Source organism: Trachemys scripta, chromosome 3 (genome assembly GCF_013100865.1).
Source record: "Trachemys scripta elegans isolate TJP31775 chromosome 3, CAS_Tse_1.0, whole genome shotgun sequence".
Taxonomy (NCBI): Eukaryota; Metazoa; Chordata; order Testudines; family Emydidae; genus Trachemys; species Trachemys scripta.
This window is the reverse complement of record NC_048300.1, coordinates 103,005,103-103,030,081: the sequence shown is the minus strand read 5'-3', so window position 1 is coordinate 103,030,081 and position 24,979 is coordinate 103,005,103. Positions and strand designations below refer to the sequence as shown.

The following is a 24,979-nucleotide window of genomic DNA, read 5'->3' as shown; positions in this document are numbered from 1 at the left end:
AATTTAAAACTCAGATGATGAGGGAGGCAGCTAAGAAGGGCACGGGAACAATGCGGATGGGCAGGGACAAATGTTAGTCATTTAAAAAAATTATCCTCATAGATTTCAAAAGAATACTTTTAGTTAAGGCCAAAAGTGAATGATGTTTGCTACTGATCTGAAGTCCCCTGAAGTCAATGTTGAAACTCAATGGACTTCAGTGGGCTTTGGATCAGGTCCTATTTTCACATAGTCACATTATATGCCAACAGAAAAAATTAGGAGGGCAATTTTGAATTGGATTCAGAGATGGAAAGGAACTGATTAGTGAGGTGATAGGATTCTACTTCTTGGAGTGAAAGAGCCATTTAACCATAGCATTCCGCACTCTCAAATTCAGAGAGCAAGAATTTAGCAAACACTGAAAGAGGGAATTGAAATACACACATTGAAAAGTGATTATTAATTATATATATAATACTCACAGTTCAATAAGTTTGAATTAGGTTTTCAAGCAGGAGGAAGATCAAATTAAGGACAAATTCTTGAGGTGGCGTTAGGCAGATTAAGCAAACAAAGGAAAAGTTACTTTTGGGTCAGTGAGGCAGCAAGATTAAAAACTGTGTGCACAAGAATGATAACCAGGAACCTGGGGAAAAGAGCCCTATCTTGCCTAGGAGGATTTGAATCTCTCAAGTAATGTCAGCAATGGCATTCCTTTCTACCAGCACATACAATTCAACTCACTAAGATAAAGTTTATAATTTAAGATTAAGCAAGTAAAACAAGCCCATTCCTCCAGCTACTATATACATTGATTTGAAGTCCATGGAAGTTCTGCATGTGAAGCTGCTGCAGGATCTGACCCTGCATTCATAACTGTTCTTCTTTTGCTTTCAAACTGGAAGACACTGTAAACTAGAAACATACCAGTGAAAGTTTCAGTACACGGATTGATCCCCGCAAGTCTCTTTGATGTGCCAAAGTCTGAAATCTTTAGAACTCCACTGTATGTGTTGATAAGCACGTTATCACCCTGAAGGACAGAACATTTAGAAAAATTATTTTTCTCTAGTGACTGTTAATGTAAGACAACTTGCAGCACACATTTTCAAAGTGCATTCTTTTATACACAATAATTACTCTAAAGGGATATTTAAGGCGGGGGTGGGGGGGAGAGAATCATTGTTGCTGCCTTCTACAGTTCCATTTTAAGGTGCTCCCTCTCTAAAATGAAACATCAGGACTTGTGTATGCTTCCCCATCTACAGAATTTCCGTAAAGAATACTGATAGAGGAAAGAAACACCAAAGATTCACAAGATTCTTCCAACTTTTTCAGAAAAATGATTTCCCATTGTCAGGTCTGCATGAAGAATCTCATTGTGGAAGTTCCTTCTTTCCTCCCAACCCTCTATAACTCTTTCCCAACTTTCCACAGAGTATTTTTGATTTGACTTTTCCCTGTTAAATGAACCCATGACTGTGATTCATAGCACCTTCTCACCTTTATGTCTCGATGCACTATCTGATTATCATGGAGGTATTTTAATCCTTCAAGAATCTGCTTGGTGTAAAAACCAATTGTCTGCTCGTTATCTTTTAGTGGTCCCCATTTTGAACGCAGAAGAGCAGAAAGGCTACCTATAAATTTTTTTGGGGGGGAAAAAAAACAGAGTAAACTTAGCTCAGAGATTGTTCTTTCTGGCCTTAGCTTGTGTCAAGTAATAAATGTAACCACACTACCAGGAACAGAATACACCTTTACTAAAATATAGACATCCCCCATAACACCGAACATTCTTACATTTATCTATAATCAAACTTTTAAAAAAATCTGTATTTCTTTTCATTCATGATGATCATTGGCTAAACAGTACTCAGTGTTGTTGCTTTTAAATAATGCCAAACTCAAAACCAGCACTGAATTCTCAGGAAAAAAAATCAAGCAAGTCTCAACCCCTGACACAGCACAGTTGGTGAACTTTCCCCACCAAAACTCTGTCCCCCCCTCTGTCCTGATAAACAATCATCCCATAAAACTCTACACCCTTCAAATACCTAGGCAGAAGGACAGGCCTTGAAGTATGCACTTCCAGGTCAACATTCCCAGACCGAGAGTGTGGAAACTTGTTCCATAACTACAGGCCCCTCATGTAGAATGCTTTACAATCAGTCTCCCCCTTCTTTGTTAAACCAGGAGGAATCCAATTTGAACGGCTCTGCTAACCATAGCTGGAGCAATATGGCCTAGGGAGAGATGTGGTCTTTCAAGTAAGCAGGTCCCACGCCATTTAATATACTGCTAATCAAAGTCACATTTCTTTGCCTACAGAGAAGCAGACTGAAAGGAAGCATTAAGGAAGTGTGTAGTGGGGTGGCTACCCCACTCCTGCAGGGAAGGCCTTAAAACAGCCCTGGCAGAGGGCTGCAACTGGAAAAGCTACTGGGCTGATTGGGGAAGTAGCCACAGCTGGGCCGTGCCCCAATCAGGCCTCAGCTGGCCCTATATAAGAGGCTGGGAGGGAGACAGTCAGGAGTCTCTCTCTGCGTTCAGGGAGAGAAGGGCCTGGCTACAGGGAGCTACACATAGGATACCTGTAGTGGAGCAGGGCTGGGGAAAGGCTAAGGAGTCGGGGAGCCCCAGCCTGCGGCCTGGTAGGAGGCCAAGGGGTACTGGGGGTTGCAAAGGGTAGCCCAGAGGTAGGCCAAGGTAGTAGGTCCAAACCCAACCTTGCCAATGATGAGTGGCCTATACTGCAGTCTGCCCCAGGGAGCGGGGGCTAGTTAGTGACTGGCAGTGGCTTTATCCTGAGGTGAGGTAGGGATAGTGGGTGGGGGTTCCCTGGTGAGGGGAGACCCTAATACTGAGGGGTATACTGCCAGGGGGCAGCACCCCAGATACAAGGGCACCGGGGTCCGGGAGGGACACGGGGGCCAGAGGACAGGAGGATCACTGGCCTGCAGGGGGTGCTCCAGGATGCTGGATGAGCTGATTCCCCAGACAACCAGCAGGAGGCGCTGCAGGGGTGAGGCTGCTCCTCTACAAAGTGTGTCTAAGTATGTGTGGAGAGATTTTGTAGAAAAGGTTAATTCAAGGGATAGGTTTTGTATTTAGTTCTAGCTGCTCATTTCATGTAGGAGTGAGTTCCATAGTCCAGGTTGGGCTTCCATGAAGATTTTATCTCCTCCATCCATTTACCACCTTTTCCCAACAGTTTCATATTTCCAGTGGAATATAACTGCTAGTAGAGGTCATGGTGATAGAAGGAGAGGTGCTCTCTCAGATAGCTATGGCCAATACTATGCAGAATTTATATTAAAATAGAGACCTTGACCTGGACTTTGTATTCAAGCAGGAGCCTGTGAAAAAAGCAGAGCACTGGGGTGGTTTGTTCACAGTGATCTGTACTGCTCAGCAAACAAGTTTCTACAATCTCTACTAGGTGAAGCTTTTGAAAGATGTAAGGTATCATTCCTAGATATGAGTTGCAATTAATTGAGCCTACAGGTCATGAATATGTGGATTACTACAGCCAGGTCTGTGCTTAATAGGATGGGGTGCAGTCTTGTAGCTAGCCACAGATAGAAATGTGTATTTTTTGCAAACGTGACAATTAGGGCCTCCACATACATTGAGAATTAAGAGATCCTTGACTTTAAAAAGTCAGCAATGCCTTCAATCAAAGATGATAGAAGGAAAGGTCTTCAACCCACTTCCTTTTTCCTACAAGCATCACTTTTGTCTTGCCTATATTCAGTTTCAGGCAGCTGCTCTTCATCTAGATTCTTCATCTCCCCTGGGCATTTGAAAAGCTCTGAGTTGGTGGTGGCTACATCTCATACGACGATGGTGTACAACTGGGTACCGTCTGCACATTGCTGACATTTCAGACAACAAACCTGCTCCCCACATGGTTTTATACAGATGACTGAGATGGTAGCATGACTGATCTTTGGGATTTCTCAAGTGATGAATAGGAGAGAATAATTGCCCATCACAACCTGCTGGGTGAGGCCTAGCAGGAAGGACTCTAAATATACTAGGTAATTTCAGTGCATCCCTGCAGCCTCTTTGGCAATCAACTATACTGAATGCTTCAAACAAGTCTATGAGGATGACTGTGGATTGTTTCCCCGGTCTATACTGGAGGAACTCATCTGTCACAGCAACAAGTGCTGTCTCCATACCATGCCCTACTCTCAAGCCTGATCAAGTTGGATCCAGGCACCTTGGCAACAATTGCCCAACTATGCTGGAAGAAGCACAGGCGACACTGGATATGGTTTAGGCCGCAACTTTATTCTTAAATGTCTGGGAGTACCAGGCAGATAAAAGTGTACAGTGCAGGTAATTCCATAATCATTTCAATATATACCCGGGGACTTCCAACAGCCCTCTTACCCATCTGGTCCCCAGCCAACCCCTCTCCTTGAACAAGGGTTGAGGGGAGCCTACAAGGGAGGAGGGAGTTGGCTCCCTAACATACCAGTCATAGGAGCCCTGAATCTCCTTTTCCTCTCCTTTAAAGAATACCACCTTTAAATCCTTTACCAATCCATTTTATCTGATCACTGTATCCCCTCGCTATGGGGTACCTGCACTGGACATGTAACATAAGGAGGCGCCAGCAATTAGCTTGGTTGCCTCCCCACCATACCTAGCACGGTTCCCAGACATATCCTAACACCCCCTTTAAAATCGGCCAAAAACATATTAGCTCCCAAGTCTGAGAGGTGGGCCCCATAGATCCTGGCTTTTCCTGCACTAACATGGACCTATATAATCCCTCCTCTCTGCCAGTCACCTGTGGGGGATGGGTCAGAGTCCTCACCCTAACCTGGTCTGCAGCTGCCTCAAAGTCACTCCCGGACTCTCTAGCCCATAAAGGGGCAGACATCTTTTTCCAACAAGCCAGACAACAGCCCCCACTGCTTAATGTGCAGTGAGGTCATTCTAGTCTTTCCTATTAGCTATACAAATCAACTCCCTAGTCTGTTCAAACCATCAACTTTACCAGATGCAGCCTTAGTGTAATTTCCATACAGAAGTGGCTTATAGCCATGGACATTTTTAAAATATTATTCACACAAATTTACTCTTGTTACAGTATTCTAAAAATTTTATATTTTAAAAATATTTTAAAAAAGCACTTACCCCCTGGCACCTGTTCCATGAATATCTTAATAAAACTATTCTCACTAAAGGAACCTAAGTACTGCACAATGTTCTTGTGCTTGAGATGCTTATGCAGCGCGATTTCTTCATGTAAAGGCTGGGAATACCTGGAAGTAAAGGAAATTTTCATTTAATAAAAAGCTGGAGGTGTATAACAATGTCCATCAAAGTACCTGAGGTCTTGTGAAACATGTACATTGGAATGTTTTACACAATGCTACAATACACGTTACTAAGAACACTTATGATTGTATATACTGAAAAAATAAATTGGCACAATAAAGGCAGTCACCCAGAGTTTGCAGAGAAAGAAAGTATGCTCCAAGCCAAGTCAGCCAGAATGAGCAGTTGGGCAAAAAGCTCAATGCCCAAATATATCAACTACTCCATCTGCAATAAAAATTAAAGCATATGTTCTTAGATTGTTCATGCTCTCTGTACGTGTGTGTGTGTGTGTGTATATATATACACACACACACACACACACACACACACACCTCAATATATGTTCCATTCTATATGCATCCGAAGAAGTGGGCTGTAGCCCACGAAAGCTTATGCTCTAATAAATTTGTTAGTCTCTAAGGTGTCACAAGTACTCCTGTTCTTTTTGCGGATACAGACTAACGGCTGCTACTCTGAAACTTCTAATTTAGATGAGAACCTTGCTAAGTAGGAGGCTTATTTGAAATGTCATCTCTGGACATTTATCACAGCCAGAGAACAGCATATTCTCTTCATGGAGAGGTGCTCACTAGAGCTGGTCGGGACAAGTTCACCAAAATGTAATTTTGTCAAAGCCAAAATGTTTCACAGAGTGGTATCAGTTCTGATATTTTCATTGAGAAGATTTCTGAGATCCAGGACTCACTGGTCACTTCTCATCCAAGGGAAACAGAGACCTGAACTGAAAATTTGAGCTTTTCCATCCAAAACCAGCTTGTGTGACAATTCCACTTCACAAAAATGTTCCAACCATTTTGTTTTCATTCCAATACAGAACAAAAACAAATGTCAAAACCTTGAAAGTTGTTGTGAAACAGAATTGTCATCCTTCAGGCAGGGCTAGTGCTCCAATCCTATCAGATTGTCTGCCTGATTTTCTGTTTTCTCTGGAGGAGCCGAGAAAGTATATCAAGACTCCTGAGTGCCAGCTTCCATTAGGCATTAAAATATATGTCCAGATTGTCAAAAGAGCTCAGTAAGTCGGACACTGACCTCTTTCGAAATACTGAGGTTTTGCTAATCTGCAGTTTACTCAGGTGCCTCAATGGATGTTAAGGCTTTCTGAAAATCTGACCCCAAACTTTGGGTACGGAGCACTTAAAAATCTTCCCCCAAATGTGTTTTGTGAGCATTGAGAGTACTGAACTGGTATTTTGTCTGTTGCAAAACCTAGCTTTATAGAGATGGATAGATTTTTCAAGATCAGAATGATTTTTTAAAAATCATTGCTATCGGTAGGATTAATTTTGTTTCTATCAACCATGGCAATCTCCCTTTAAAATTGAGTGATTTGCCATTTTCATTAAGTTTTTGAAAAATCAATTTTAGTTATAGCTTTTGGTAATTTTTTTTAACATAACCATGAGGTGTGTCTGAATGTTACTTCTTATATACATTCCTTCTGGTCACATGGGAAAATGTTGTTTTTTAAAGAAGACAAATTTGCAATACATGGCTAATTTCTTGAGCACAACAGCACATCAGAACCCAGGGATTAATATAATTTTTAAGAGTCTAAATAATTCAACAATTTAATACAGTGGGCTCCATTAAAAAACTGACTTCTATTGCATGGCAGCATTTAGGCTTGTTCTGATCTTTACCACAATATTTGTGGAATTTCCCATCCTTAGAGTAGGAAATATTGCAAACACCGTGATGAACGTAATTATTCTTGATGGTAAGTATCCAGTTTTTAAATGGCACCCATTGCATGTAATTTACAATTTAAATACAGAAGAAATTTCACAGCATAGACTGAATCTGAATGAAAGAGGGTGTGTAATAATTGTATTCTTCAAACCATTTATTCCAGCTTTTATGTAGGCTTCACTACAAATTATGTGTAAACAAAAACAAATGCAGCTCAGGTTCAACATGTTAAAGAACCCTACAAATAACTAATATCCGGGTGTTCTGTTGTGGTTAATTATAGTTGTTGGCTTCATTCAGTATGCCAGGGTATACTTAAAAAGGTGGAGCTGATCAGGAAATGTTAGGAAGAGTCCAGCACAAATGAGATGCTGCATGTCAGCAACATCTTTATCAGGAATATAAAACACATATATTTGACTAGTTCCAAAAAATGAAGAGTAACAGCATAATGTATAACATCACCCCATGAGATAGGGAAGAACTATTATCTCCATTTTACAGATGGGGTACTGAGGCACACAGAGGCTAAGCGATTTGTCAACAGTCACACAGGAAATCTGCAGTGGAATGGGGACTTGAACTCAGGTCGCCAAAGTCCTGAGCTAGTGAATATCCTTACCACTTGACCATCCTTCCTCTCCAACAGGGGAATCCATTGAGTTTGAGATTATAAGGGGGCTGGCAATACTGAAAAGTATAGATACAGAGGCAGGTTGCATGGCCTTGACGGAAAAGGCTATAGAAAGTTTTCACAGATTTTAAACCCAGAAGGGACCATTAGATTATCTAGTCTAACCTCATGAATTTCACGCAGTTACCCCTCAAGTGAGCCCAATCACTTGTGTTTTGCTAAAGCATAGCCTCTAGAAAGGCATCCAGTCTTGCTGAGATGGAGAATCCACAACTTTCCCCCACTTGGTAGTTTGTTCCAATGGTTAATCACCCTCACTGTTATTTCTGTATTTCTAATTTTAATTTGTTTGACTTAAATTTCCAGACATTGCTTGTTGCTATACCCTTCTCTGCTACATGAAAGAGCCCTTTAATACTTGTTTTTTTCTACCTGCAAAGAGACTTGTATACCATCATGAAGTCACCTCTCAAAGTCTGAGAGGTGCAGTAAATGTGACGCTATTATTAGTCCAAACCACAGCCCCTGAGATCAACAGGTGTTTTCCATGCTGAAGTGTAGTCAGGTCCTTCCACAGCATCCTCTTCCCTCTACCTGGGCCCTACAGAGCCTTCTAAGCACAGTCTAGAGTTTATGCGGTGGGGAGATATTGGAGTCAGGATAAGAAGGAATACACATGGTCTCCCTTCAACTCCCCCAGATCTTACACAGGAGAGTTAATACATCCACAGTCCTTATTAACATTCTTTCCATTTGCTCTCAGAAACTTCAATGGGCAGGTGACAGATTCCTGATAGCACAGCTCCAAAAGAGTGGTGAGGTAAGGTCAAAGCTGGTGCAGTGATGGGATAAGGGCAGAGCTGGTGCAGGTGGGTTAAGGGCCGTGGGGTGGGTGGGGTAAGGGACGAGCTGGTGCAGCAGGGTACAGGACCTCCATGTGTGTGGCCCTAGCCTTCCAGAGATCCCAAAAATCTGCCATGGAAGTCTAAGTGGAGTAAACCTTCTGATCTTTTTGTGCAGCAGGAGACAACCTGGGCCATTGTTAGCCTCATATTAAACTAGGCCAATAATACGTAGCTCTGATTGGAGCTGCATGCGGTGCCTTTCCTTCCCATAACTCTTATTCTGAGATGGCCATATTCCCAAATGCTATTACCACTCATTGTTTTTCACAGCTTTGGAGACTGTTTCTTACAGAACTGGAAAATGTAGCAGGAAAACCAGAGAGATGGATAATTTATCAGCAGCTTTTCAGAAAAGGACTTCATTAACCAGCAAAGTGGCCAATCGTACTTCAGGACTGAAGTATATAAACACAGCATCATTTGGATTAGATGAAATTACTGTACCTGCTATCTCTTTCTGGGATTTCTTTAATGGCAATCCTAACTTGATTGCTCAGATCTCGTCCTGCATAAACTATGCCGTAAGTTCCTTTCCCCAAAACGACTCTCTCACCATTTTCATCATATTCATAGTCATACTGCAAAACAATCAATGTGAAATGAAAGGATATGAACCAGGGTTTTTACCTGCATAACATAACCATGTAAATATTTTTTCTTATAATAAACATACTTCTATTGTTGGGTATCATAAAATAATAATAATAAAAAAAACTACAGATAGAGGGCACTGCACACCAAAATAAAAAATAGAGCTTACCTGTAACGGGAGGTTCTTTCAAGATGTGTGGTCCCTATCTGTATTCCCCACATGGGTACGCATGCGCACCATGCACTTGAGACCAGAGACTTGTTGCAAGTAGTGGGTGTTGGGGTCTGCAGCTGTGGAGTTACTTCCCTTGTGCTCTGATCTGAGGGTATAAGAGGCAGCAAGGACAAATGCCTCTCTACTTCCTCTTTTTACCATGAATCAGAGAGGATCTGAAGCAGAGGGGAAGGAGAGTAGGTAGTGTAATACAGAGAGGGACCATACATCTTGAAGAACCTCCAGTTACAGGTAAGTAGCCTCCATTTCTTCAAGTGCTGGTCCCTATGCATATTCCACATGTGTGTGATGGACAAGTAGTATTTAATCAGGAGGAGAGTGCGAGGATGCAGTTTGTACAGATGCCTTAATACTGCTGTCCCAACAGCTACATCTACAGAAGAGGCCTGACTAAGGCTTAGTGCTTCATAAAGGTGTGGATAGAGCTCCAGGTAGCAGCCTTTCAAATGTCCAATATATATACTTCTCAAAGAGATGCTGTTGAGGTTGCTTGTGCTCTGGTGGAATGGGCCCTCACTCCATCCAGGGGAGGTATGCTTTCCAACTTACAACAGAGAATGCTAAAAACTATGTACACACACGCGTGTGCGCACTCTTATATTTTTACAGGTTCTGGAATACAGAGGATACACTTTGGATACAGAGGATACTGACTCAGACCATGCAGTGGTCAGAAGGAACTGGAGAGACATTGGTCTGCACAACCTCTTATATGCACACAGTTCAGAGCATGAAGGAATCAACTTTGCAGGCACGGACCAACAGATATTACTTGCTACAAATGTCAAGCACGTATGTACCTGCTTGTGGAATACACATGGGGACCAGCACTCAAAGAACAACTTCAGCTTCTGCATGGAACACAGACACTGCTGCCACATAAATTCATGTTGTACCAGTTGCTCTCCTGATCTAACCACATTTTCCAAGTACTGTGGAATCTCTATTTTAGACTCTCCAAATTTGCCCGAACTGTGCGTTAACAGAGGTCAGATGAGGTTGTGCTGACCAAAGTTCCACTCTTGCTGAGTTTAGATTAATAGATGCATAGTTTTTAAGGCCAGGTGGGACTATTAGATCATCTAGTCTGACCTCCTGCATAACAGAGGCCATATACTTTAACCCAAATACCCCTGTATTGAGCCCTATACCTTTGTTTGGCTAAAGTATATTTTCCAGAAAGGCATCCAGCCTTGATCTGAAGATATCAAGAGATAAAGAATCTACCACTTCCCTTAGTAGTTTGTTGCAATGATTTCCCACTCTCCCTGTTATTAAATTGTACCTTACTTCTAATTTGAATTTGTCTGGCTTTAACTTCCAGCCATTGGTTCCTGCTCTGCTATATATATCATATCATGTATATCATATGAGAAGAAATATGAAGAATATTTTGTTTCTAAACACTAGGGGAAAGATTTGAAAAAGCACTCAGTGTCAGCCTAATTAATCCCACTGCAGTCAATGGTAAAATTCCTCCTAGAGGCCTAAAGTTCTCAATAAATTGAAAAATATCAAGTATGACATGTTGTACTTACCTCTACAGAATCTCCATCACATTCCCCTTCCTCTGTGTTTTTCCCTATATCTTCAGTGATACTATTCACCATATCAAAAAACCTGTAAAACACACCCGGGTAAAGACTAGATAGTTACATCAGAATGAATCCTAAAGTGAAAAAAATGATCAAACAGAAGCATTAAGTGTAATGAATATTAAACCAGAACAGCTCAGTTAGGGAGATTGTGTGGAGGGAGAGAAAAATCACTGCTCTTCTTGAAGTGGAAAGTTAATATCTAAAGCTTGCAGAGAGAGAGAGAGATACATGTGAAGTGTCCAGAAGATAACATTATACCTAACAGTCAGGGGTGACGGTCTCAACCCTTCCTGTAGCTTCTTTATGCCAGGAAAGGGACTGAAGCATTAAGCATCATGAAAAGGTTCTAAAAGCCCTGGACCCAGGAGGAGGAGAATGCTCCTGCTGAGGGAAGGTTGATGCAGACTGTCTTTCGAGGACGTTACTTGCATCTGAAGAAGTGAGGTTCTTACCCACGAAAGCTTATGCTCCCAATACTTCTGTTAGTCTTAAAGGTGCCACAGGACCCTCTGTTACTTTTTACAGATTCAGACTAACACGGCTACCCCTCTGATACTTGACACGTAAGATTAGCAATAATGTAAAGAACTCATAATGTGCTTCTTTGTAATCAGAAATGAAACTATAGCTACAGGGAAAGCAACTGTAGACCCTGATCTTGCAAAGCACATAAGCACATGTATAATTTTAAGCACAAGTGGCCCCATTGACTTCAGGAGGCCTACTCATATGCTTATGTACTTTGCTGGACTGGGGCTTGGCTAACTCATGAATTAAGCTTTAATAGTTACATCAGGAAGAACAGATCCCACAGGACTGGACCATGGTATACAAATATAAAGTCTGTTTGAAACATTAACTTAAGTGTGAGCCCAACCCTTCAAAGTACTGAGCACCTCCCAGGAGATGCTTAAATTTACATTTAAGTAATGAGAGTTGAGGATGCTCAGCAGCTCACTGGCACCATCCCAAAGTAGACAACACCAGTCTAGTACAGGACTGCGTTCAGAAATCATCATCTAAGTTAAGATTGTTTTGCAAAATACTGACCAATACATACCTCTTGCAATGTAGTTCTGTGCAGAAATAGATTTGAAAGTCATCTGAGTTATGCAGTACATAAAGAAAACAGCATCGCTCTTCAAACTTTGAAATACTGAAAGAACAGACAAAGTAAATGCAGGTTATTGAACTGGTGGCCCCAACCTTCAGGGCACTGTAGGAAAGTACTAGATTTTATCTTGCTATGTACCATTATAGATCATTTTCTTATGAAGTTCTAGTCTAACATGCTCGTCCACCATCTGAAATGCTATCTCTGCTGCTTGGAGCCCTCCATTGCCCCCCACTATTGCATACATCCCTCAAGAAGGCATCAGAAGAGTGATGGGAGTAAGGACCTAATCCAAAATCCATTTATATCAATAGAAAAAATCCCATTGAGTTTAATGGTCTTTCGATGACGCTCTTAAACTCGTTCACCCTGAAGCCACCACTGCCGCTGTCCAGGTGGAACATCCTTCCAGTATCAGAGAGTCGAGAGGATTTAAACTCGCTTTCCCTTGAAGCTGCTGCTGCTACTCGTTACCATCCTTGCATCCGTCCACACTCTCCTCAGGCTACATCAGTGGCAACAGAATTTTTACAAACGTCCTCTCCTTGAACCTTTATTTTTGGAACACAGAAGTGGCTTTACCTTTTATAACCAGCCACAGTTCAGCCCACCATGGGCAAGATTCCTGTGGTGGTTTCTGTAGTTGACATATCTGTGTTGTCCAACACAGTATTCCTTAAATAGCGTCTTCCTGTGCAATAATGAGCATCCCTTTCCCACCCACCTCCATTACTTTATCACCTAATCTAGTTTTGTTTTTATTTTCTATGTCAGCAGAACAAAGGGAGGGCAGGAATAGAGAAGGACTGGATGGATTCATACTACAGAGATTTCTAAAGTGGTAGGAGGGGGGCCTTTTGTCCAGTCATCCTCTCTCAATCCCAGTGAACTGAGCTCTTGTAAAGTTGTTTACTCATCTGAAAATATTTTCTCCTTCTCTGAGCTCCTTGAAAAGCATCCTACTTGAAGCAGTTCATTCTGCAATTTGTGCCCTTGACTTACACTCTGACATTCAAGTGTAAACTTGATTCAGTGTCAGAGGGGTAGCCATGTTAGTCTGAATCTGTAAAAAGCAACTGAAGGTCCTGTGGCACCTTTAAAACTAACAGAAGCATAAGCTTTCGTGGGTGAATGAATTTTGTATAATTAATATATTAGAAAAGGAGGATGGATGAAGATTTTATGAGAAAAACTGGACAATAAAGATACAGGATTTGCAAGACCAAGGCACATGTAACAAGTCCCCTTATTGGCTCACTCTTAAAAGATATTGGGTGAAATCCTGCTTCCGCTTAAGTCAATGTGGGTTTTGCCAATGACTTCAATGGGGTCAAGATTTCACTTACAGTCTTACTCCACTACAAACAGAAACAAAAGGAGAATAGTATTTATTCTTGCAATGTGAGAATTTAGGGCCACCAGAAGATGTGAGGGAAGGACTCAAATACTGTGGTGATGGGGGTTATGGAAGTATCTGGGTACATACAGACTTGACTCATATGATAATTTTTCTTTAGTTTTAGGGAAAATACTGATACAGAAGTTTGAAACATCACTAAATGTTTTGAAGTTAACACTACTTTGTAAATCTCTGATTCATACAACTCCCCCTAATCTAGTAGTAGCCCTCATTGTCACTTTTAGATGTGAGGGTAACTTGGGATTTTAAATATTCTCTTTGAATAATGTGCATTTTACAAAAGCTACTTAGTAGAAGGAGAGATGATTTTATAAATCAGAATGTTTGTTTGTGTGTATATTCTTTTTGATGATGTTAAGGTTGTTTTAACTGTCCTGCTGGAGGGATAAAGATGATCTGCTTAGGGATGTATAGATATTTTCGAAGATTCTCTTTCAAGTTTTCTTCCTGAACTTCACTTAGCTTCTATGGATATTAATTGCTTTACACCATAAACTACATTTCCTTAGAGCACGGTAACTAAAATAATTTAGAAATTATTTGGGAATCTTTCCCCTGTACAGATAAAAAATGAAACATCAGTAGTTACAGGCTCAGATGTTTTTCCTTTGTATTAAGAATGAAATGATGATAGTAACACTTCTTTTTTAATCTGATGCACTGTTTCCATATGGTCACTTAATATAAGAGAGATGCTTCATAAAACACAAAATCTAACAAAGTCAAATATCCGAGTCAACCTGTTAGTGCGAAACATTTAAAAAGTGTCTGATTAAAGGGTTCAATAACCTTCTATTCATTCGGCTTGATTTCTTGAAGATCTGTAGAGAAACTGTTACTTTGAGTAAATCTGATTATAAATGTGATCTACTTAGTAAGCACAGAAAATCCTGGTCTCAGGCTTTCACAGACATTCACCCAGGTACACATGACTAGTGCAATACTTCCCCCCCCCCCCCACTCCACAGTAAGCCCCCATTTGGAATTCTCAGGCTGCAGAGGAGAGTTGAGCAGCGGGTCCTCTGCACCTCTTGTGAATGGTAGAAAATGTCTCTGCAGTAGCTGTTCATAGGTTGCCACAGAGAGCTGCAGTGGGGTGGAGCATTTGGGATCCCCAACAATGCAGAGGAGCTAGAGCCTCAACCCCACTCTACATGCTGAAGTAGCACCACAAGGAGAAGGCTGCACTGTAGCCTCATGTCATACCCTTAGGTTGGTGTATGGGTTTCATCATCCCAACACCCGTCCATTCAACTGTATAACACCATTTTACTTGGCCTTTACATAGGTGAAATGAATTTCTTGCAGACTGCAGAGAAGCCAGTGTGTAGGTCACTAGTGAACCTTCTCTTCCCATTTGTGTGTGGGTAGACAGGAGGGTTAGGGTGGGGTGGTGCACCTACAAGGGTGGCATATTTAGAAATATTAATGTCTTTGTTAATAAATATGGGGTGTTTTTAAATTATGTGTGAGCTCAGTTGCAAAACTGAGAAAACATTCAAGTTTGCAGTGTTGCCGTAGCCATGCTGGCCCTGGGATATGAGAGAGACTAGATAGGTGAGGTCCAATAAAAGATATTACCTCACAAAACATGCAAGCACATTTACTATGGCCCTGTACCTAAATCCTGTGTGCACCCAACACTCCCACTGAAATCAATGCACAGGGGATGCACGATCAGGCACCATGACAGTTGCTTATTAATAGTTCTTTATGAGATAGCATATAGAGCAGTTAGAAACAGAAACTGTGGAGAAGAAATTTCAAGTGAATAGATTTTACTTATTTGCTAAGAGTGAAAACTTCGAATACTATAATTTTTTTAAAAATTCTATTGATAGGATGCCAAGTACAAAGCAACTTAATCAGTAAAAACAAGAGCTGGGTCTGAACCAGAACAAACAAATCTGAAATTTCTTTAACAATAAGTAAGGGCCTTCGTTTTCAGTTTTTACCCATTTTACCTCCAAAATTCCCAAGTTTTACAAAAGCCATTATTCATTTTTTACTGATTTCACTGGAATTTTGGAAATGCTGGGATTCCCTGGACTTAGCTCCCTGCTCCGGAAGGAGAGATGGTGGCTTGGTAACCTGGTCCGTCGGCTGCCGTTATCCCAAGATACGAGGAAAAATCATTGATGAGACTTACGATGACTGAGAAGTCCCATTCGTGCTCTACTGGTATTTTCACATGTGACAGGTGGTTGCCTGGAGAGAGCACAACTGCTGACTGGAATGCTCTACCTTTCCTTCCTCCCCTGCCATTTCTCAGACTCTTGAGCAAGGCAATTCTCTTCAAAACGGACTGAGGCTTGATATATGATGGACGCCATTGCAGTCTATTGCCAGCCAGCTCTTCCCAATTTGTGGGGTCAATGCCTTCCTTCTTAAGATATACTCTCAGGGTATCCTTGTAGCATTTCCTCTGTCCCCTGCAGGTCCTACCACCATGACTAAGTTGAGAAAAGAGGAGTTGCTTTGGAAGACGAGTATCAGCCATCCGCACACAATGACCAGCCCAGCAAAGTTGATGTTTCATAATCTTCACCTCAACACTGGTGATGTTGGCTGCAGAGAGAACACTGTCATTGGCATGACAGTCTTCCCATCTGATATCGAAAATATTCCTAAGACAGCACAGTTCAAACTACTTCAGACACTTAAGATGGCTTCGGTATGTCACCCATGTCTTGCACTCATAAAGAAGAGTTGGGATGACTACTGCACTGTAGAGAAGGATCTTAGTTTTCATCTGCAGATCTCTGTCAATAAAGACATGACGGAGCTACTTTCCGAAGGATACGCTGGCACAATGGATCCTATATTCAGTCTCCAAGGTAAAGGTACTGGCTCAACATTTTCAAGGTTCACCACTGATGACAATTTGTGGGAGAAGGGGACCAACTTGTGCTGGGACAGGCCGGTAGAGCACCTTAGTCTTCCCAATGTTGAGGGAAAGTCCCAGCTATGATAGGCGCCTGAGAAGAGATCTAGGGTGGATTACAAGTCAGCCTCGGTGTGCATGAGAATAGCACAGTCATCAGCATACTGAATGTTGGTAATAACAGTCCTGGTTACTTTAATTGTACAATGAAGACACTACAGAGGTTGAAGAGCTGGCCGTCCATGCGATACTCAATCCCAATTCCAGAAGAAAAGCAGTCACGAATAAGAATCAAGATTAATGCAAAATAGATGGAAAGAAGGGTTAGGGCAATAACACAGACCTACAACACCGGTATAGATGGTGAATGGGTCCGTCTCCAACCCATTACGGAGGACTGTGGCGGTCATCCCATCATGAAGTAGCCTGAGAACAAGCTTCATTGGGGCGCTGGAACAATTTGTATAGTGGGGGTGCTGATAACCACTGAACCAAACTGTAACCCCTGTATATGACGGAAACTATTTCAAGCCAGGGGGTGCTGTAGCACCCCCAGCACCCCTAGTTCCAGCACCTATGAGCGTCATTACTTTGTTTCCATTCAGGTTCTCATGCCATGCTCATCAGTTACCTAGCATCTGTCCTATGGGCCTGCATCTATGTTAGGCAGAACCAAAATAGAAATCCAGACACCCTTATAATTTGGGAGTGTTCCGATTCAGATATATATCCAAAGTCTGAGTCAGGTTAAGGCAGCAGCAAATTATCCCCCTCTCCTACCTAGAGCCAGGGGGAAATGAGGAAGGAATTGTGCCTCAGTGTGGTCTCTCAAAGGCACACTGCCTCGTGGGTCGACTCCCAGCTGCTCAGGACTGTGCCCAAGACATAATCGAGCACTCAGTGACTTGGGCTCATCTTTACTGCATAAAATAGAAGCTGTTATTTTTTTTTATTGTAAATGTTAAGCATTTATTGGATTGCATTTGTTCTTATAGCTTACACTGACCTCAGCTATTTAAAATGCAGCTGTGTGCCACATGCAGAAAAGCACTTCTTTGGATAACTGGCATAACTGACACAACATGCACAGAGAGACGAGCTGGATAAGGTAATGGCTTTTATTGGACCAACCAAAGTGCACAGAGAAGCTAGCCACATTTTAAAGGATTTTGATTAGTGCACAACCCACTAACTGAGTTTATGCTCAAGCAAAACCAATTACGAAAGGTACAGGGTGTGATTCAGCACCATGTTTACAAAGTTATATACATCTTTTTTTATTCCTTCTCAATTTTTAAGGGATGAACTCTATTACTCATAAGAACAAGAGGCTGATTATGTTGGCTGCTGGGGAACACACAAAGCAAGTGTCTCCTCAGTCATTTCCCTAGATGTTTACCAGAAACATTAGTCATGCTTTAGTACTAGGTACGTCCTCAGTACTCCTGCTAAAGTGCTGGTTATGTAACACTAATAAATAGTTATTAAGGTCTATACAGAAAAATGATGTGACCTTTTAAATCTGGGATCTCTGGCCCTTTGAGGACTACAGAGCACCCCGGCCTTCACTGCTAAAGCTGGTAATCCCCCTTTCCTAGAGAGCTATAAGGGATTATATTTCCAGGGTAGAATTTTCAAAGGAGACAAAAGAAGTTGGGATCAGGAACAGAGCCCCTTTGTGCTAGCTGTGCCACAAATATGGCCCCTGACTCAAAGAGCTTCTCATCTAACAAGATTAGCAACAACTGAAAGGAGAGGGAGACGATCCGATTATCATAGGTGCTGGAACAATTTGTATAGTGGGTGTGCTGAAAGCCATCAAACCAAACTATTAACCCTGTATATAATGGAAATCATTTCAAGTCAGGGGGTGCTGCCACACCCCCAGCATCCCTAGTTCCAGCACTTATTACGATTATATACAGATACATTTATATGAGTTGTGCGTACACATTTATTTAGCTTTGTAATTAAATAAACATCAACTTTGCCCAACTGCCCCGAAGCCAAGCCATCAAAGATTGTCTGAGTTCTGTCAGAGCCAAGGCAGAAATGGACCTTAGCTCTACTGAGACAGTTTAAAAATTTCCAGACTTTCTTGGACATCTGGCCAAATAAGATTGGTCTTAAATTATAACAACAGAACTGGAGGCATATAGACAACATTAGTAAACACTAATACATGTTTTAGCAGTGCCAAAAAACTGCCACCACCATTTGGCAAAAAGTTTACAAATGCTCCAAAATGTATTGTTAGAAAAACTGAAACCAAACCGAACCACATGCATTGTTGCAGTTTTTTCCCTAAAATAAACCGATTTGCTGTGTCTGTTGATAGCTAAAAGAGTTATTAGATGGTGGAAAGGCAAAAATGGTCCATCTGTGTAGGAATTTATTAGAGACATAAGACAATTTTTGTGTCATTTTTAGAATAGAGGACTGGTTGGATAATTTGATTTTCTTTTTTAAAAAATACTGTTAAAAATATTAAAATGAGATGTGACATGGTATGTGTAACCACAAGAAGAAAATAAGACAAAAATAAGGAAGTGATCTAAAGCAGTACAGTGGTACTTTCCTAGATATTAACATGTATACATTAAAACCTGGATCCTTCAAATAGTTCTGCCCGTGTTTAACTTCATGCACACGAGTACACTCTATGGCCAGATTCTGCAGCAGTTCAGTGACGCCGAGGGGGCACAATCTGGACATGAATGACCATTGGAGAATCCCACATACAGAAGGGAGCTTTTTGCTGAAGTAAACCCAACGAAAGTGGCAGAGCTGGTTTCTGTGCCAGCCATTTTCCGCTCCCCTTTTAAGGAAGAGTGCTGAAGAAAAACGTGGGCATGCCAGGGCCATGGGGAAGCAAAGATCTAAAGTTGAATAAAGAGTCCTTAGTGCAAATGAGAACTAGGCCTTTTATATTTCAGGGGCAACAGAGTTTACCTGGTTTCTTGTTATGACCAGATACATTTAAATTTTTTTAGTTGTAAATATCAGTAAAACAATCTTTTAAAAATAATATAGGATAACAATTTATTTTTAAAATCACAACATAAAGAAATTATACATCTTAATGGCTTAAGTTTTCAATGTAACTAGTTATTTTTGGATGCCATGAAAGGGGCTTGACATCTATCACCTGGGCATCATCTTTAGACTCAGCCCTCTCTCTAGATCCTCACCTCCAAGTTGGCTAAATCCTTCTGATTCTTTCTGCCTAACATCTTTAAGATATGACCTTTCCTTTCCATCCTTACAGCTAAACTCTCATCCAGTCTTATTATCTTGCATTTTGATTACTATCCTTCTCTCTGGCCTTGACACATGACATATGCAATCTTGCTCCACTGATATCCACTCAAAATGCAAAGATCACTATCCTAGCCCATTGCTTTGACCTTGGCACCCCTCTTTTTGCATCCTTCCACTGTTTCACCTTCTCTTTCGCATCAAATATAAGCTGCTTGTCTTCACTTGCAAGGCCTTCATGGTCTATGATCTCTCATTTGTTATGGAGATGTTGACTCCTGCCTCCAATCAGCTAAGGATACCAACCTCCACTGCCCACTTGGTAAATTTTCAAAGAAGCTTCTTTGTGCTTTCTCCCATGCTGCCCCTCACGCTTGGGAGGAGCTCCCCATAAACATTCACAATGCTACTGCATTGCCCTCCTTCAAACCTTCTTCAAAACTCTATTCTGCCATGATACCTACAAAAGAATTTAACACACAGGCAGCTGCTGTGTAGAGACCATAGCTTATCACAGTTTCATTGTTTCCTTCTGCTCTCCCTGTCTGCATCCACCTGTTATCCCTTGTCTTATACTTTAACTGTAAGGTCTTTTGGGCAGGGACCATCTTTTTTGTTCCATGTTTATACAGAGCCTAGTACAATGCGGTCCTGGTGCATGACAGGCGCTCCTAGGTGTTATGGTAATGCAAATAAATAATAAAGAATAATAATAATAATAATACATTAAAAGTAACCAATTATTTTAATTCTACTTATAACTTCACTTAAATGTGAATTATGGAACTATTTTAGTCAGCAAAGTAATATTTTTTAAAATTAGCAATTTTAATTTTTTTAATTTTGTTTTTGTTTGATAGCCATTGCAGGTGGCCATTTTAGAATCACAAGGAGACATTTCAGGGCTTCTGTTATGTTGAAAATCCCCATGTCTCAGGCAGATGCAAAACTCTCTTAAGTTTTGTCCCCAACGCTCCATCCAAGTCATTGCACTATCCCAGCAGACCACTCACCCAGTTACCTTGGTTTGTTTAAGATCATGAAATAAAGGAAGCTTACCTTACTCCCCTGATAGAAGCAGCACTGAAGTTCCACTCATGAATACCTTTCTGTAACATACAGAAAAAGTGTAAAGATAAAACATGATGATAAAAGTTTCCCTTAATATAAAAGCTCCAACATGCATTATCTTTTACCCTGTAACTGAAGAGGCTGAAAGATTTAGGAATGTTACTCAAATCATTAGCATTTTACACTGTAGCAATTATTCTTTGTGGCATCTTAACATAATGCCAACAGCATCTTTGAACAACCTTTGCCGAATAGAAATACTGCTCTGCAGAGCATTTTAGTAACTAGAACAATAAAGCCAAGAAACATTTCTTGATGAGAGACAAGATTTAGAGTGAAGCCTTGGTGCCAACCACAGTCACAACCAAATGAATTCTCAAAGACAAACGAGACATGTAGCTGAACAGCTTATGACACCTGTCAAGAATAGCAAGAAATAAAGCAGGAAGACACATTGCCAGAGTTGCTGCATTTTGTACAGTGAATTGTAAAGGAGACTGAGCCTACAATACTTGATAATCTAGGACACCTTTCTTTTGCCAAATCAATTTCCCGCTCCTCCATATCTTCTTAATCCTTCTTTCTTTTCTGTTCACATTTTATTACAGGCGGCTATGTTAATATAAAATACCATAATATAATGTACCAAATACACACAATTGTATTTTCTTTAGCCCCACATCAAACCTCAAATATTTTTAAAAGTCCATTTAAAACTAACCTGCAGTTGTAAAGTAGCAAATTCTAACTAGCCATGAATGATGTGGGAATGCCCTCATACTAAATGAGTTATTGGGCAAACTGTATCACAGGGATTCATTTATTACCTAGCACATTGCCACACAATGGGACTAAAGCTGTTAGGTGTTACTTCTATATAAATGTTCATACAAATTTTCCATAATAGATTATTTTGGCAGTTTATGAAATGCATACAAGTCGCCAAAGCTTTTCTGCTCAGACCTAGTTTAACAGCTAAAAATGAATGCTCAAAGTAGAAGGAATAGAAGTGTCTCAGTATCACGGAAAGGTACTGAGTGATTTGACAAACCTTGAGAAGGCAATGTTTGATTTGAATAATGAGGAAGGAGGATATTCAAATATGGTCAGCCTTGCTTGATACAATGCCATTTGTGCTACAAATTACTCCTAAACGCAGGCTCAGCTCACACTGCAGAATGGAGCATTTAAAGTAATTTATTTCAGAGTGGTAGCCATGTTAGTCTGTAACAGCAAAAAGAACGAGGAGTCCTTGTAGTACCTTAGAGGCTAACAAATTTATTTGAGCATAAGCTTTCGTGGGCTAAAACCCACTTCATCAGATGCATGCGGTGGAAAATACTGTATGAAGTGGGTTTTAGCCCACAAAAGCTTATGCTCAAATAAATTTGTTACTCTCTAAGGTGCCACAAGTACTCCTTGTTCTTAAAGTAATTTAGAGATTCTTAGCTGAATTCTAAGGCTTTAAACTTTTAAGAGATACCTGAAATACTTTGTTTAGACTGACCTTCTGCTCAAGATCCCCTGCCTTCTTGCTGGCTACCTGTTCATAAATTCCCAGGCCAGAAGGGACCATCTGTCTGACCTCCTCTATAACACAGGTCATATAATTTCCCCAAAATAATTCCTAGAGCATAGCTTTCAGAAAAAAGATCTGATCTGAATTTAAAAATAGTCAGTGATAGGAGAGTCCACCATGACCCTTGCTAAATCCTTCCAATGGTTAGTGACTCTCACTGTTAAAAATATACACCTTATTTCCAGTCTGAATTTGTCTGGTTTCAACTTCCAGCCATTGGATTGTGTTATATGCTAGACTAAAGAACCCATTATTAAATATTTGTTCCTCATGAAGGTACTCAGACAGTAATTAAGTCACCTCCTCACCTTCTTTTCGTTTAGCTAAATGTATTGAGTTTCTTGAACCTATCACTACAAGGCATGTTTTCCAATCCTTTAGTCATTCTGCCGGCTCTTCTCTGAGCCCTCTTCAATTTATCAACATCCTTCTTGAATTGTGGACACCAAAACTGGACACATTATTCTAGCAATGGTCAAACCAGTGCCAAATACAGAGGTAAAATAACCTCTCTACTCCTACATGAGATTTCTGTGCTTATGCATCCACTGATTGCATAAGCCCTTTTGACCATAGTGTTAGGGCAGGTCTTCACTACGGGGGGGGGAAGAGGGGGGTCGATTTACGATACGCAAATTCGACGTATCGCAGCCGACTTACCCCGCTGTAGGGACGGCGGCAAAATCGACCTCTGCAGCTTCCCATCGACAGCGCTTACTCCCATCTCCGCTGGTGGAGTAAGAGCGTCGATTCGGGGATCGATCCCCGAGAGGTCAATTTCTACCCGCAGATTCAGGTGGGTAGTGTAGACCTAGCCTTAGACTGGAAGGTCATGTGCAACTGATTATCCACTACAAAACCCAAATCTTTTTCAGACGCACTGCTTCCCAGGATAAGAGTCCCGTCCCGTCCCATCCCCCCCCCGCACATTAGTATAGCGTACATTCTTTGTTCCTAGATGTATACATTTACATTTGGCCTTATTAATACACATATTATTTGCTGCAGCTCAGCTTACCAAGTCATCGAGATCACTCTGTATCAGTGACCTCTCCTTTTCATTATTTGCCACTCCCCCAGTCTGTGTCATCTGAAAACTTTATTAGTGATGATTTTATGTTTTCTTCCAAGTCATTAATAAAAAGGGCCAACAACCGATCCCTGCGGGACCCCACCAGAAACACACCCGTTCAGTGATGATTCCCCATTTACCATTACGTTTTGAGACCTAGCAGTTGGCCAGATTAAATCCACTGAATGTGTGCCATGCTAATTTTAGATTGTTCTAGTTTTCTAAATTAGCCTTTGCCGTTTAATATTGCACCCCTCCCAGGCTAGTTCGCAAAGAGCCAACATGGGCATTTTCTTTGCCTACAGGAGGGAACAGAGCAAAGGGATGGGGATTCTTGCCACAGTAGGTCTCCTGGCTCCCCTATATGAGGAAAGAGCACCACCTTAACCTCTGCTATCCCTATCCCCCAGCAATAGTGGGGAGTATCTCAGCAACCTCAGCTGCCCCTCTCCCCACATCCACCTCCCAATTTCCCCTGAATGCCTTCCAGCTATGGGTCCTCACCCCATTTTTACCCGTGAACACTCCAAAATAAACATTTAGGAAGGGTGAAGGGATTAAAAAAGCATGAGAATCCCAAGTCATATGTTATAGCTTTATAGTTTATGAAAGAGTAATCTCTCGCAGATTCATACATTTACTACAGCATTTTCTTAGGCTGCTGAATTACAGAAAAGCTGTGTTGCTCATGATTCTGCCAACTTCTAAACAACCTGAGTAAACATATCAGGGTGCTATCCAACTCCAGCATCTGTTCTTCGGTTAGTAAAAAAANAGATTCATACATTTACTACAGCATTTTCTTAGGCTGCTGAATTACAGAAAAGCTGTGTTGCTCATGATTCTGCCAACTTCTAAACAACCTGAGTAAACATATCAGGGTGCTATCCAACTCCAGCATCTGTTCTTCGGTTAGTAAAAAAATCACAAATTGGTTTCGGAAGCCCACATGAAACCAAGGCAGCTTGGCTACTGCATTTCCTACTGACAAATAGGTTTTAGAGAAGTGCCACAGAGCTATCAGAAAACAAATTGCTGCATTCAGGGAACTATAGTGGAATGGTATATGTGCTTATAGCAGAAACAAAGCAGATCCACCAACTGACTTTTATAAGAACTTTTCCATTAATTTGTTTAAGTTTCACAAGTTTCATTGTTTAATTAAAACTGAGTTAAATAGAAAAATACTCATTGGAAAATGGCTGTGGAAAAGGAAGAGGGCAATTTATTTATACTAGGCCAGATTGTGAGACCCTTTCTTGTTATGTAGTCATCAGTCGCAAATTGAGAAGTTGAGTTTCATTTCACATTTAAAGCAAATATTAAACCTCTTATGTCTGAAAAATAAACAATACACTCCTTAAACTTACACACTTATTATTTGAGTACAGAATGAATTTTCTGAGAATTTACCAGTAAATCTATTAACTCATGACTTAAAAAATTAATTAAAGCCTGGGTCCTTTAAGAAATTGAGCATGTGTTAGTCTTCCTTGTCCCAAATAATATCAATAATGGAATCACACAGATTCTTCAAATTTCTCATATATAGGAAAAAACCTTTAAAAATCAGTTTCATTTTT

The 24,979-nt window shown here is 40.9% G+C and overlaps 1 protein-coding gene across 3 annotated transcripts in view; it reads right to left on the bottom strand.

Moving 5' to 3' along the window:
* The window catches only part of MAP3K5 (mitogen-activated protein kinase kinase kinase 5), a 150,549-nt gene that overhangs the window by 24,815 nt on the left and 100,755 nt on the right, over nucleotides 1–24,979 (bottom strand). For all 3 annotated transcript variants that reach the window (XM_034765574.1, XM_034765573.1, XM_034765572.1), the window contains 7 exons: nucleotides 20,734–20,783; nucleotides 12,059–12,154; nucleotides 10,939–11,020; nucleotides 9,019–9,152; nucleotides 5,137–5,264; nucleotides 1,486–1,622; nucleotides 910–1,015 (listed from right to left, as the gene is read on the bottom strand). In XM_034765574.1, coding sequence (XP_034621465.1) covers nucleotides 910–1,015; nucleotides 1,486–1,622; nucleotides 5,137–5,264; nucleotides 9,019–9,152; nucleotides 10,939–11,020; nucleotides 12,059–12,154; nucleotides 20,734–20,783 — 733 coding nt within the window. The remainder of the gene's footprint in view (nucleotides 1–909; nucleotides 1,016–1,485; nucleotides 1,623–5,136; nucleotides 5,265–9,018; nucleotides 9,153–10,938; nucleotides 11,021–12,058; nucleotides 12,155–20,733; nucleotides 20,784–24,979) is intronic.